The sequence below is a fragment of the Bos mutus genome, chromosome 2 (genome assembly GCF_027580195.1).
Source record: "Bos mutus isolate GX-2022 chromosome 2, NWIPB_WYAK_1.1, whole genome shotgun sequence".
In the NCBI taxonomy this organism is placed as follows: Eukaryota; Metazoa; Chordata; class Mammalia; order Artiodactyla; family Bovidae; genus Bos; species Bos mutus.
In genome coordinates, this window is record NC_091618.1 from 22,809,846 (window position 1) to 22,824,883 (window position 15,038).

General features: G+C 38.9%; 1 protein-coding gene across 7 annotated transcripts in view; it reads left to right on the forward strand.

Annotated features, from left to right (window-relative positions):
- The window catches only part of DOCK10 (dedicator of cytokinesis 10), a 304,771-nt gene that overhangs the window by 107,775 nt on the left and 181,958 nt on the right, over window positions 1-15,038 (forward strand). Inside the window, exon 1 of one of the 7 annotated variants that reach the window (XM_070385828.1) lies at window positions 2,069-2,275. The exons of 5 other annotated variants lie outside the window; for them this stretch is intronic. In XM_070385828.1, coding sequence (XP_070241929.1) covers window positions 2,171-2,275 — 105 coding nt within the window. In that variant the 5' untranslated portion in view covers window positions 2,069-2,170. Of the gene's footprint in view, window positions 1-2,068; window positions 2,276-15,038 lie in introns of those variants that run through there. One more of the 7 variants, XM_070385839.1, reaches the window with a different exon arrangement.

The following is a 15,038-nucleotide window of genomic DNA, read 5'->3' on the forward strand; positions in this document are numbered from 1 at the left end:
CATCTTATCCATCATCTTAATGACCTGACCTTCCCCACCACCACCACCAAAACATGGCAAGGGAGGAGCATCCAAAGTGTTTAGGGGAGAAAGCCGTAGTTTCAGATGAATGTCAGAGAAGGCTTTGTGAGGAAGCGACATTTGAGTAAAGACCTGAAGGAAGTTGAGCAAAAGCCACCTGGATACGTGGGACCACTGACTTCTGGGTGGCAATTTGGTGTCACCATGGCAGCCAGCCTGGGCCTGCACCATTAAGTGTGTTGAGCTCTAGAAAGAGAAGAAAAGGCTCTGGAGCCAAAGCTCCCACAAAACCCACGACTCACTGTGTTAACTCATTGGTCCTCTCCTCTTGTCATTGTCCCATTTCTACCTATATCCTCAGTTCTGCTTCCAGCTAAGACATGAACACCAATAGCAACCTTGTTATTTTTCCTTCTTACAGTTCAAAACTCACAGAATATTGAGAGCCTTTTGCACAGAAATTGCCCTTCTGGTTCAGCTTCTTGTGTGTGTCGCCAATGTTCACCATACTGCTCTCTGTGCAAAGATGCCCCCAACAAGTGTCTGTGAAACTGACTCCCTGACCTAAGAGTAGGCACTTACTCCATAATGCTGCGTGCTCAGAACTTGTCTCCTGGGAGAGTTGGTTCAAGTTTGTGTCTCAGTGGTCATGAAGATCAGTCCTCAATGGAAATATTCCTTCAACCATCTTTTAAACCCCAGATTGCTTCCTAGGCAAGCAATGGTTCCTTTAGCACCTACCAAACTTATGAGCACCCCCCTTAAGGAGGTCCATCCTGTAGATGAAGAAACAAACTCTTAAAGATGAAGAAACAAACTCTTAAAGAATCTGAATGATTGTCTCATACAACACTTACTTTTGGAACTCATCTTTCTAATGTTTAATCTAATCAATTATTCACTAGTCCCATGGCCTCCAACTACTTATCTCACACACTTCGTAAAAAAAGTAGAATGCATTCCCATATTCTATGTTTATTTATAAACTATACAGTCCTTGCCAATAGCTAATATTTCAAAACACAGTATACATAGGGGACAAGTTCATTGTTTAGCATAAGGTATACAAGTCCCTCAATTCTTTTATTAAACAGTTATATACTGAGAATCTTCTGGAAGCAGGCACAGTTCTGATCACTGAATACACAGTGAACAAAGCAAACAAAATTCCCACATTCCTGTGGCATAGAATCTAGTGGAGGATGAAAGATCGTAAGTGAAATAAATAAGTAAACTGTACTGCAGTGTCACGTGACAGCATGTGCCATGGAGAAAAATAAAACAGGAAGGAGCACTAGAGTGGGTTTTAGGGGGGAAGTGCAATTTTAAATTGCATCAGAGAAAGGGAGTAAAGATCTAAAGATTAGGGAATTAACTGGTTGACTGTTCGTACCCATGTGACATAGAGAATGAAGGTGTCCATGTCAATGCATTATATAAAGATTAGTAAAGCACAATTTATTTAGATGACTGATATAAATGGAATTCTAATATTTTCCCTTGTGCCTAAGTGGAAAGACCACTGATGTAATGAGAAACTGATTTAAACAGGTATATTATTACAGTTCACTTTTGAGATCTAGCAGGTTGCTGTTTCCTTCTCCAAGGGATCTTCCCAACCCAGGGATGAAACCTGGGTCTCCTGCATTGCAGGCAGATTCTTCACCATCTGAGCCACCAGGGAAAACCATAAAAAGATTATTGCAGTTCACCTTTGGAATCTAGCCACGATGATCAAGTTTGGATGGCTGTTGCACTAACAGATATGGCAGCCTACAGTAAATTAGTTCTTTGATTCAGGCGCAACTTGGTTCCAAGGGCGAGTTTAAGCTCCCAGGGTTTATTTATCTGTGAGCAATTCTCTTAAACATCCAGAGTCATTTCGTGCTTTTTTGTCTTGCTTTAAAGCAGGTGATTAGGGAGAATACATGCACAAAAGTGTATCTGAACAGCTGGTAGTTACTCACTCACAGGAAGCGGTAATTTGTCGGTTTTCTTTTCCTTTCTGTTGAGTTATGTTAATGTAGCATGAGCATTTCCCTTTTTACCAGAGAAGAAAAATTTGTTCGACCTGGTGAAGCTTCAGGAGAAAGAGGCTTAAGGGAATTGATATTTTTAAATATCTTGCCACTCAAGTAACAACAATACAATGAGCTTCCGAGGAAAGGTTTTTAAACGGGATCCCAGTGAATTTTGGAAGAAGAGACGAACAATGAGGAGAAAAAATCAAGAAGAAATCCACAGATTTACCTCTGTAGGTATCTGAATGTTGATGTTTGCTTTTCATCTTCTCTTCAATACTTAAAAAAAAAAAAAAAAAAGCTCTGGTATGGTAATCTAACCTAGGGTGATGGGCAAAGTCTTAAATGGAACAGAGTATTCAGCCCAGCTCATAAATATCCTTTTTTACTTACATCATTATTTTTTAATTGCTTCCATCATTATTTTTAAACATATTGGAAGAGGTTTGAAGTAGTTAAAATACTACTAACATTTTTAGAATATTAGAATTACTACCATCATTATTTTAAAACATGTTGATAGAGGATTTAGAGAGTTACTATTGCTAGAATATTCTTTTTTAAAGAAAAGCCTGTAATTGCCTCAATTAAGACCCCAATTGATGATGTGCCTACAGTTGTGTTTTTAAAAAAGTATTACTGCTCTATTTTTATCGTGTACCACTCATGATTTGTTTTAAAGTTCTTAGAAAGAGCAACCCAAAATAGGAAAGGAAATGTAAATAACTATTTAATTAAGTGAGCTGAGGGAGAGAGTAAAAATTGGTACGTTCTAGAGGTTAAAAAGATTTGGTTTTGTTTACCGTTAAAAGTGTTTCTGCCTTAGGGTTGGTAAACAAAATGAGAGCTCTGAAAATGTGTCCTTATTACAGAATTCTAGATTTCTCTCTGTCAGTATCAGGGTGGATGGTTTGAGCTTCAGTGATTCATATGTAATGTGGAAGGCCCACTTTATATGATGAATGATTGGGTACTCTTTTTATAGGAATGTTTCTTTTACCAGGTAGTGTGTTTTGCTTGTTTTTCTTCAAGGCAAGGCTTCTTGAGCTCAGCACTACTATCATTTTGGGTTGGAGATTTCTTTGCTGTTTGGAGCTGTCCTATGCATTGTGACCACATTTAGTGACGACCTGGGCGTTTACCCAGTAGATGCTGGTGGCAAGCTGTCCCCTGTTGTGACAAGCAAACATGTCTCCCTACATTGCCAAACGTTCTCTCGGGCAGGGAGAGTGATGTCCAGGTTGAGAACCACTGCTCTAGAGAGAAATAATGTTTTTGTTCATGTAAACATTTTTTATCTAGAAACAGAGCAACTTAAAAAACTATATATATTTGATCATATAATGGTTGTTTATGAATAGACAATTGAAAGAATATGAAAAATCAAATTAATGAATAGTCACTCAGGCTTTGATAGGCCAAAATCAAGTATGGAATACTCCATCTCACGTAGCAGTGGTCCTCTTTATACTTACAATCTGTCTGGTGATGATTTTATGTGAGTAGAGTTTACTTGGAGGTCTGGCTCATAGGGTTGATGCCTTGCTGATTCCATGTCAGGATCTTAGTAGTATATGTCTCCCATTGGCAAACATGGGCAAATGACCCCTTTGACCTGTTCCCATGGCATGTGCCCAGGTCTTTCCGCTCAGTGTTTCCTAAGGAGACTGTGCTGAGTTCAGAATCTAACCTCTTGGTCCCCACTGACCCCAAAGGATGCTCAGTTGTGACGGCTCCACTGGCCCCATAGAAGTCTCATCAGTTGTTTACCATCAGCCTGTTAAAGAGGATAAGTGTTTGGAGACTTCTTTGCTTTGAGTTATGTTAACCTTCAGGCCAATCAAAAAAAACGCAGTTTCCTAGCTGCCCAAATCTCAGTGGAATTTAGAAATCCTAAGGTTATGTCACCACAAGGCTTACTTCTTCTTGTGTCCACTGGAAGAGACAACACACAGGAGAAGAATGTGTCTATCTTACAGAGACCGCAAGACCACAGGATTTGACGTTAGGACAGTCCCAGGTGTCTCCCATATAATGAAACTAATCACTCCATGAGTTATCTTAATTGAATTGGAATGTATTGCTACTGAGAAGTATGGGGAAAGCAGCCAGTAAGGATGGTGTGTTTTCCCACAGCATTCAGTAGCTGTGCATTCACATTTAATTAAGATCATTCATACAGTGATTAGCTTTCTTCTGTGGAAGGCGCTGGGGACTCCCTGATGCTGTTGCCTGCTTTTGGTCCTCCTAAGACAGGCATATCTTCTTTCACAGCTTGTCTCTTCTGTTGAGTAGGGGACTGTAGTATTATCCTGGGACTTGGCTTTCATTTTGGAAAAAAAAAGAGAGAGAGAGAGAGTGACTCCAAGAAAGTGAAGCATGTAATTAGAAGGCTAGGGGGTCATTCTGACTGTCACCCACCGCCAGGTGACCTTGGGCAGTTTACTTAAATCATTCTGAGCCTTAGTCACCCCTTTCATAAAATGTTCCTAATGATACCTGCCCTGTCTTAAAATTTTTTATTGGAATTCATTTTGATCATGTCTATTCTGAACATGATTTGAACACTGTGAAAAGTTATGAGCTGCAAGTGTTGTGGGTTACTAATAAAACCAAGTAAAATATCAAGGGCCAGGAAAGAGGGGGATATAATTGCAGAGTGAGATTGTTTTTTTCAGAAACTGCGAATGTTGAAGCCACTGGACTGTTGGTGACTCCTTCCTTCCAGGACCCTTTTTAAGTGACAGAGCCACTCAGTAGACGGAATTCTGGATTGCATCAAGCTGGTGTTGAGGGGGGCTCCCACATCATTCTATATGTCAATGGGGGTTTCCTTTGAAACACCATTTCCCACCCCACCCTCACCGTTGCCCAGCTTAGTTGAAACCCACCCAAAACCAAATTGGACTTTCCACAGCACACTCATCTGAGCTTTTTAAAAGCTAAACCAACATTTCTAGACCAGCTTCTGAGATGACTTGATAGGTGGTAAGGAAGAGGCAATTCAAATGTCAGAGTGCCCAACAAATGAGCATAAGACTTACAGTTAGGTCAGAGAATAAAATGATTTCTTTTGAATTTTTAGATATACTCATATATTGTTATGAAAGGAGAAATAATGATCACCAGAAATAATTATCATAGATTGCAGTTTTATAATGATCATGTGTATTTTGAATTCCACAAATCATTTGTTTTTTTTTTTTAATTTGAAAACTGCTCAGTTGTTTGCGACTCTTTGTGACCCCGTGGACTAAACAGTCCATGGAATTCTCTAGGCCAGAATACTGGAATGGGTAGCCTTTCCCTTTTCCAGAGGATCTGCCCAACCTAGGAATTGAACCAGGGTCTACTGCATTGCAGGCAGATTCTTAACCAACCGAGCTATCAGGGAAGCCCACTTCTTGCCCTAAGACAAGTTTAGAAATGGTTTAGTATCATAGTAGTCTAGAATACTTAACTGGAAGTCTATGACTTCCTAAATGGTACACAACTCAAACTTTATATTCTCATGATCTAGGCTAACAGTTTTATTTGTTTTTCTTCAAATGCTGTTTAAAGCTGTTTATTTAACTCTGTTGAAATTTTTAATTGTTTTGGAAGCTTCCCTTATCAATCCAGTTTTCAAGTATCTTGTCTAAGAAATCCCTTTCCATGCTTTAATCCACTTATCACAGACAATATGCAATATGAGACAGTGCAATAGCATTATAAGAGAAGTTTGAGGAAAATGAAACTTACTTGTTAGATCATCAAGTAGAACTACTTCCCTTAATTTTTGAAGTCTGTTTGGTGTTCTGTAGTTGAAGGTTTTCTCTTTAACTGCCTTTCTATTTTTATTTTTCTTTTTTTATCCAATCACCCAGTATGATCTCTGGTGCATAGAACAAAAGTTAATAAAAAGGTAGTTTCCTTCCTAAGTTACATGTCCTAATTTGGAAAGATTAAGTGTACTATTAAGTTGAGTTATAATAGCAATCATCTGTACTGCCAGAAAAATGTGAAATTCATTTAAGTAAATGTGAATTATTATTTTTACTTTGTTACTAGCTTGTGGTTAATTAATCTGCAGGATTTCAAAATGTTTGGAAATTTGGGGCTACAAATGACAATTTCTCCTCTTTAGTCATTTAGCAGTCATTCAGCCTGTTAGCACTTTAATAGAAAATTGAAAACTGTAGAAAGCTACAAAGGATGTAATCTGAATGACTTTAACCTATCTCCCACATACGTCGTGTTATTACATTTTGTCCTGTTCTCTTTCAAGTCTGCGTTTTGTCTTTACTCTTCCACGTTAACATGGACAGCTTCTCCCTGATCATCTGTATTGCCTTACTTACTGATACTGTTTTATACAAACATTCACTGTTACCTCTTGGGCCTATTTTATAATGAACCAGTTAGCTGAAAGGAAGCGTGGGATGGGGACCCAGGAACCAAGAGGAAGGTTCCAGGAAATGATGAAATGGGACTGAATCAGGGTTGAAATACAGCATAAAGCAGGGATGAATGCTATAAACGGACAAGGCAGAAGGAAGCCATGAACCAGGACTAAACGGGGGATCTGAATTCAATCCAGACCATAGAAATGGAGAAGTGTAAGTTGAAACTGGATCTGAGGACTCTGCCTGTGGCGGTAGCGATGGGGAACAGCTAGCCCAGGTGCCACAGAGATGCAGAGAGGATGCTTTTTAAATGGATTTAGGATTAGTACCTGCAATTGAACCAAAAATGCCCTTACTTTCCTCAAGGCTGAGTGCCAGGAGAGGGAGATGAGTGAAATCCAGAGAGAGACCAAGAAGAGAACTGCCAAATAGGGCAAAGCTTGACTTCATAACGATGATCTTTACAATTAGCTGATCAGGAAGTAGACCGTTTGCCAGAGAGGGGGAGGAGTACGGTGGACAGGAAGTAATACCATGATCCCCCAAAACTCTTTAATTTCCCTAATGACAGTGGTACAAAATTCCTTAAACAGAGGTTCCCTCAGTTGGTGGCCGTTTCCACTGTGATTTCTGACACAGATGTTATCTAGCATTCTCAATGGGAAAAACTGCCGCCTTTCTCTCTTTGATATGTCTTCTTTACCGCTCACATAGAACACTTCCTTTCTGACACTTCCGGTCACCAAATGTGTTGCGGTTTCCCCCACACCAAGAAATTTTCTACAGCATTGATCTTGGGTGGCCTTGACCTTCTGTGGCTTGAAGCAGGATTTCAGTTCCCAGCCGGAGACTGAAGTCAGCCTGAGGCAGGGTGAGCTCAAAATACTAGCCACTAGACTGCGAAGACAGATAGGCAATGACAAGGCCCTGGCCCTGAATTCCACAGAGACAGAAAGTAGTGAAATAAGTAAGGTGTTTATTAAGAGAAAAAAAAGAGTACAGTACTTGTGGAGACACACACGAGTAGGGTCAGAGGGAGAATCGTGCCCTCATGGTAATTTAATCACTTCTATGGGGCATTTCTTCCTGGTTTCCTCTGGCCAATCATCTTGTTTTATTTGTTCCTGAGTCTGTGTTTGGTGTATCTCGGAGTTCTTCCAGGTATGCACACATATCTCTTAGCCAAGACAGATTACAGCAAAGAGGCCTATGGGAAGGTTGACATCACCTACTATGGGGTGACACCCCCTTCTTTTGATGTCCAAGGAGACTTTCTGCGCATGTGTGGTTGGGAAGATCTTCTTGACTTCAAGAATAAGGAATGTGTGGTCTTTGATCTCTTATCTGGGAGGATTCAGCTTCTTCTCCCTCCTATTTTGGAGTCTCTGTCCACAGGGGAGTAACTCCAGCTGCTCAGCCTGGGACTCATCTATTTCCTTGCTTAATCACCAGCTGGGTGTCCTAAATTTAACCCAGTTCTAACACTGTCTGCCTGGAGATTGCATCAGATCTCACAGGTTAAGAGCTCAGACCTATAAGGCAGCCCCCGCATCCCACATCTGATGCCAACCGTAAGTCTAGATTATTGCCTGTGCTTCTGACCAACCCATTTTACATTGGAGGTTCCAACCACCCACTCTTTGAATTTCAGACACCAGTTGCAAGTCCAGGTTGTTCCTTGTCCTTCTGATCCACTGGCTATAAATCACAGGTTCCCATCATCCCTTCTTGGGATTGACTAATTTGCTAGAGCATCTCACAGAACTCAGAGAAACATTTTGCTCACTAGATCTTGGGTTTAGTATAAAAGGATATAACTCAGAAACAGCCTGGTGGAATAGATACTTAAAGCAGGGTATAGGGAAAGAGTACCAATCTCCCTCAGATCTCCATGTGCTCACCAACTCAGAAGTTCTCTAAACCCCATCCTTTGGGGTTTTTATAAAAGCTTCATTACATAGACATGATTGATTAAGTCATTGACTATTAGATATTGATTTAAACTCAGATTCTTCTTGATCTCCCCAGTGGTCAAGGAAGTGAAACTGAAAGGTCCGGCTCTCTTATTAGCTGGTTAGTTCTCGAAATCACCCCTCCCCACCATCTCTTCTAAGTTTAATAGGAATATTGAATGAGAGAAAGTTTTAAATGCTTATGATAGGCCTTTCCACTTGATCATGATAATAATAGTAGGAAAAATAAAAGCCATCATTAGCATGTGTGCTGTGCTTAGTCACATCCAACTCTCTGACCCCATGGACTGTAGCCAGTAGGTTCCTCTGTCCATGGGGATTCTCTAGGCAAGAATACTGGAGTGGGTTGCCATGCCCTCCTTCAGGGGATCTTCCCAGCCCAGGGATCGAACCCAGGTCTCTTGCATTCTAGGAAGAGTCTTTACCTTCTGAGCCACTGGGGAAGCCCAAGAATAGGAGTGGAAAGCCTATTCCTTCTCCAGGGGAACTCCCAACCCAGGAATTGAACCAGTGTCTCCTGCATTCCAGGCGGATTCTTTACCAGCTGAGCTACCCATTAGCATATATGGGGTAAATGATTTTAAATGGTAGTGTTTAAAGTTAGTATTAAATTGTTTGGTGTGCCGATGTTATTTCTACAAGTAAAAATATATGAATTGGTTTTAATATAGCAAATGTTTTAAGATGAAAATGGCAGAAGAAGGAAGGTGATGCAGGGCCAGCAATGGCTTAAAGACACCTAGTTGGTTGTCTGTAACACAACTTCCAGTGCAATCTGGCACCTCCTACAGAGAAAAAAATTATAGTTTGTGACAGTGTCAGCACTGAAAGCAAATGTGAATATAAACATTTTTTGGCCCCAGTTGCTCTGGTGATTAGGAGAGGGATGATTAAAATGGATTATGCTTAGTAGAAAATTAGAGATGAAAATTTTACTGAATTTATCACCTTGGAAAGCCAAGAAGGTATTTGTCTCTCATTCTCAGCATGTGTGATGTCTGATGTATTTTTTATAGAGTAAGATGACATGAGACTTCATTAGTAATACATGAGTTTGTTAAACCTACATTCTGTACTTCAAAAAGTCATTGACTATAGGAGAGGTTCTCCTTTAAGATGATTCAATTCCAAATAAAGGTAAGTTGAGGAAATAGTAGTCCCTTATTGTTGGTGCCACTTCTTGTATTATTTCATTTTAGATTTCTTTAATTGCAAGCAGAGGAAACCTTCCCTGGTAAACAAGTATATCCAGAGAAGGAAACAGAAGGAAGAATGAAGGGATAGGCTGGCAAAGAACAGGAATGGACTTAGAGCAGCTCAGGGCAGTGGGAAACAGGAACGGTCTTGGTGTTTGGAACTAATGGACTGCCTGTGAGATTTTGGCGTCTCTCCTGCACGATTCAGAGTTCTGGAGAAAAGATTTTAATGGGCTGGGGTCACGTGTCCTCGACCACAGAAAAGTAGGACCCTTTTAATTATCAGACCCACCAACACTGCTCTTTATACAGGAGGAGGAAGTACGTCCTCAGAAGGAAATTTACATGCTGATACCAGAAGAAAGCAGGATGGATATGTGTGTATGTGTGTGTTAGTCATTTAGTCATGTCTGACTCTTTGCTACACTATGAACTGTAGCCCACCAGGCTCCTCTGTCCTTGGAATTCTCCAGGCAAGAATACTGAAGTGGGTTGCCATTTCCTTCTCCACGGGATCTTTTCAACCCAGGGTTTCCCGTATGGCAGACAAATTGTTAACCTTCTGACTTAGGTCAAAAAACAGCAAATGTTCACTCCGCATGTTCAGTTTCAAGTAGCCAAAGGTTAAGAAAGGAAATAAAAGAATAAGCTGACTATCATTATGGGAAAAATGTATTAAACATATATAATTCATGTTGTTAAGTATTTACATTCGTGTATATGTGTTTATGTACACACACACATACCCACATACCTCTCACATTTGACCTGTTAGTTTATTTGTGTGACTGTTACAGAACTAAAATAGTGTCAGAGTTTCAGCTGATGGCAGCTTTCATCACAGACTTCATGAAAATTAATCTAAAAATCCAGGCAGTTGGCTCAAAGACATTAATTTCCCTGGTTATGATGTATTTTTAATGATATTTATTATCTTTCAAGTGTTTCTAGAAAACTAAGTGAGACATGTAATTTAATTTGATTTAGATCTTCTTGGATATTTTCTACTTCTTTGCAAGTACCAGTGTTAGGCGAAGAAGCAGCCACTTTTATTTTTTTCATTTGCTAAACAAAAATGAGTGAATTTTTATATACTAAGAGGTATATGTGGTCAAATTACCTTAAAAAAATAAGACTGAGAAGATTTAAATTCAATTTGAAAGTATACCTTCCATCATAGATCCTATAAATCTCTTCAGTTCCTTGATTTTCCTAATGAATTTATGAATTAATAAAATAAAACATCCTGACTTTCTAACTGCAGGGCTTCCTGGTGGCTCAGACAATAAAGAATCCACCTGAAATGTAGGAGACCTGGATTCAGTCCCTGGGTTGGGAAGATACCCTGGAGGAGGGCATGGCAACCCACTCCAGTATCCTTGCCTAGAGAATCCCCATGGACAGAGGAGCCTGGCAGGCTGCAGTCCATGGGGTCTCAAAGAGTCGGACACAACTGAGCAACTAAGCACGAAATAGAATATCCTGATTTTTCTAACTATAAAAAAACTAACACAGAAAATTATAATTAATCATCCTATTTGCCAACAACAAGTTTAACCTGCTTTATTTCACTGAAATGGACTAGGACATTTAAAGAGTTACTCCTGGCTGATTTCTTCCGAGATCGCTGTCCATTTTTGTTACCAAGGGAACCATTTCCAAATTCAGCTTAATCTGAGTTTACCCAGCTGTACAGTTCTTAACTTTGAGTTAGCTGGTGTTTTTCCATTCTCACGAAACTGTGCACTTGAAGACAGAGAAAAGGTTAAAGGGTCAGCATAAGATGGCTTATTCCTTACTTAATCATTTCCTTTTCCATAAGAAGAGCTGGTCTTGCTTTCTGAAACTCAAACATTTGAGAGGTTGTCTAGTGGAACTCCCTTTGATGAAAGGCTGAAGTAAATCTGTCACACAACCACAGGCTGGCAGCTGTGGCCATGGATCCAGCTGTACGGGCTCTCTGCAATTTTCTTGTTTGTTTTAAACACAAATAGTGTGGAAGTTGGTCCCATTCCAGTTACACAAAGGCCAAAGGGTCCTGATGAACTTAAGATCTAACAAATCTGTGTGTCATTTAGATCTTTTATTTCCTTTAAGAAATGTAATCCGTTATCTTGATAACACTGAAATTAATTAACAGCTGTGTTGTTTCTAGTTTGTTTTGGCGACATGGAGATTGGTTTCTTTTTTTTTTTTTTCCGAGGTCTGTCTAAAGACCCTGTGGATCCTCACCCTTAGCTATTTGTCTATGTGTCAGAATGTGAAGACAATGTTAATTTGCATCTCATGCCCTACGAGAGGCTTCTGTATTGGTCCTGAAGTAAATGCTATTTTCATTTGTTTTTCTGGGTCACTAGCCAGGATGAATAGTTTTGTTGCTGATGAAGACATTCAGATACAGAATTAATTCTGTTAAAATACTCAAATTAGAATAAAGATTCGTATATCTGAAAGTAACAGGGGTGATCAAGGAAAATAGAGGAAGTCTAGACTAACATCACAGGAGGTACTGCATGTCACAGAAAAAATATGAAGTATCTCAAAGGTAGGGGGAGAATCTCTTTGCATGATAATGTTTCTTGAAAAGATAAGATTCTTTTGAAAAGCAGAACCGAGCAACTAGTTTAGATCAACAAACTAGAGTAACCCTAATGGTGAGTAACCAAGGTTTGGCTCGCTAAATACACTGAACAGCACAAATGTGTGGCCCCAAACTCAAGGTGTTTGCTATGGAGACTGTTCTCTATTTTTCATCCCATCAGACCCCTTTCAAACCCTTAGCCATCCTGTTAATTCTCTCTTGCTAACAAACTTGACTTGCATGTGTGTAGGTTAGAGCTCCAGAAAGAAATTCTACCTTTGATTGTTGTCTAGATATTTATCTTGGCATGTATGTAGGTTAGATCTCCAGACAGAAATTCTGACTTTGATTGTTGTCCAGATATTTATCTTGGCAAAGCTAATGAGTTTAATGCTAAACTAATCCTAAATTTAATCCTTTCCTTTCGATCTGAAAATATAAATACAAGGACATTTTTTCTAGGCTGATTTCTCAAGGAAAATAAAAGGCAGGATTTCAAAATCACTTTCATTTGCTGATATACATAATTAGGTATATTGCCTTTCTTCTTCCTACTGGGCATAGGGCAGCCTGAGTTGATTCAGAAGATATTATACACAGAGGAGACACAGCCCTATTTTTAATTTCAGTGCTTTTCCTTATGTTATTACTTCTTTTGCTTCCAATAGAATCACTAAATATCAAGGTTTGTTTGTTTCAAAAGGAAATTTAGATAATAAACATTAAAAGCATGTAAGACAGTTTCTAGCACATTAAAAATTTAGTATCATTGGTTTGGTTGGTTTGGTATCGTTGATGTTAGGATATATTTTGGGGTAAACATGTGTGGTTATTCTCAATCATTTTTGAGTAAAGAGATATCTGTATTCGCCTGGCATTGGTGGTTCCCTTAACACCCTCACATACTTCTTCTCTTTGATCTTTTTAACACTGCCGAAACCAGGAAGTTGCTCTTTGATTTGAGTCAGTCTCACTAAGTCTCAATTTAAATGACTGTCCAAGTTAACTTAGCAGAGAGGTAAAAGACCCTGGGCTTCCAACTAGAGATTCTGACTTGTGATCCTTTACAGGAGGGTCCAATGCACAGAACTGTTTAAGAAACTTACCAGGTGTTTACGGTTCCCTACAGAGCTCAAAATACTTTCGATAATAAATTGCTAATTGTTTTTCCCTTTCTTGCTGACATTAGCTTCCAGAAGCACATGCATAATCTGTAGTTATTTTCCCTGGTCTCCTATCACCAGTGTTTTATTTCTCTTTTTTTAATTACTTGAAGTTGTTAGTGGTTCAACTTCATGCACTTTTCTAGTTTCCCTCTTTGGTGGATTTTCAAAGGATAAACACTTTTAAAACCAAGCAACTCCCCAGTGTTTTCACAGAAGCATGAGAGTTTTGAAAGACGAAGTTCATTTTCACCACGATGAACCAAATGATCATTAAAGAAAATTTGCAAAATGCAAAAACTCAGAATAGCAAAATCCTACATCCCATCTAAATAAAATTGCTAATATATGGATATATATTTCTAGGTTTTTTTTCTTTAAATTTTTAAAATCTTGTGCAGTTATTCAGGGTGCAGTATTTAATCCCACTTTTACTTAGCAACAATACCTAAGAAATTTTGCTTGTTTTAACAAACATATATATTTTTTCTTAGAACAAACATATATATTTTTTCTTAGAATGGATGTGCCGTAATTTCCTAGTCATTCCTTACCTTTAATCATTTATTGTTTCACGTTTTTAGCTGTCCTTGTCCTTCAGATTTTATTACCTGTCAAAGATCTAGGTGTTCTGAACTCAAATTCTAATGTCACAATATGTGAGAATCTAGAACCATTGTCAGGATAAATGTGACCTCCTTTCATTGCCTTTCCTTTTGCAGCAATGCCATATTGAACATAGACTCCAGCCTCCTCACATTCTCCCACAACATGCAAAATGTTGTGACTTAATTAACTTTACTGAATGTTTGAAAAGTTACAAGGGGGAATCATGGCATGTACCACACGGTTATTCATTGATTTTTTTTTTTCCAACCCCTATCCTATTTTCAATGTCTTTTTAGATAGAGCCCCCACCAGCCTGCCTGCCTTTCTTAGCTCTCTTTGACTAAGGCAAATATATTTTCTCTGTCTTGTTACAAAGGGAATATTGCAAAGGTATTCTTGTTTCATCTTAGATTATATGTGTGACTATTTATTTAAAATTAATGTCCTAGATGAAATCATAAAAACTTATTTACTCAACATTTATTTATTGAATACCTACTCTTTGCTCTCTGTATCCATTAAATTTACAAAAGTGCTTTAAATCTATGACTAGTGAAAATTTAAAACTTGTGGCCTTTATCTGCTTAACATTTATATAATAAGTACTATGGGTATAGTGTTGTTCTAAGAGCATAGCAAATATTACCTCATTTAATCTTATGATGTAGCTCCTACTAAAATGTCTATTTTACAGGTTGGGAAACTAGAGGTACAGTCTGATGTTGTTGTTCAATCACTGAGTCGTGTCCAACTCTTTGTGACCCCATGAACTGCAGCACAACAGGCTTCTCTGTCCTTCACTGTCTCCCAAAGTTTGTGCAAACTTATGTCCATTGAGTCGGTGATACCATTCAACCATCTCATCCTTTGCCACCCCCTTTTTCTCCTGCCTTCAATCTTTCCAGCATCAGGGTCTTTTCTAATGAGTTGGCTCTTCACATCAGGTGGCCAAAGTATTGGAGCTTCGGCTTCAGCATCAGTCCTTCCAATGAGTATTCAGGGTTGATTTCCTTTAGGACTGACAGTTATTCTAACTAAAATAACATGTTCCAAATTCTGTAGCCTGTAAGTTTCAATGCCAGGATGAGG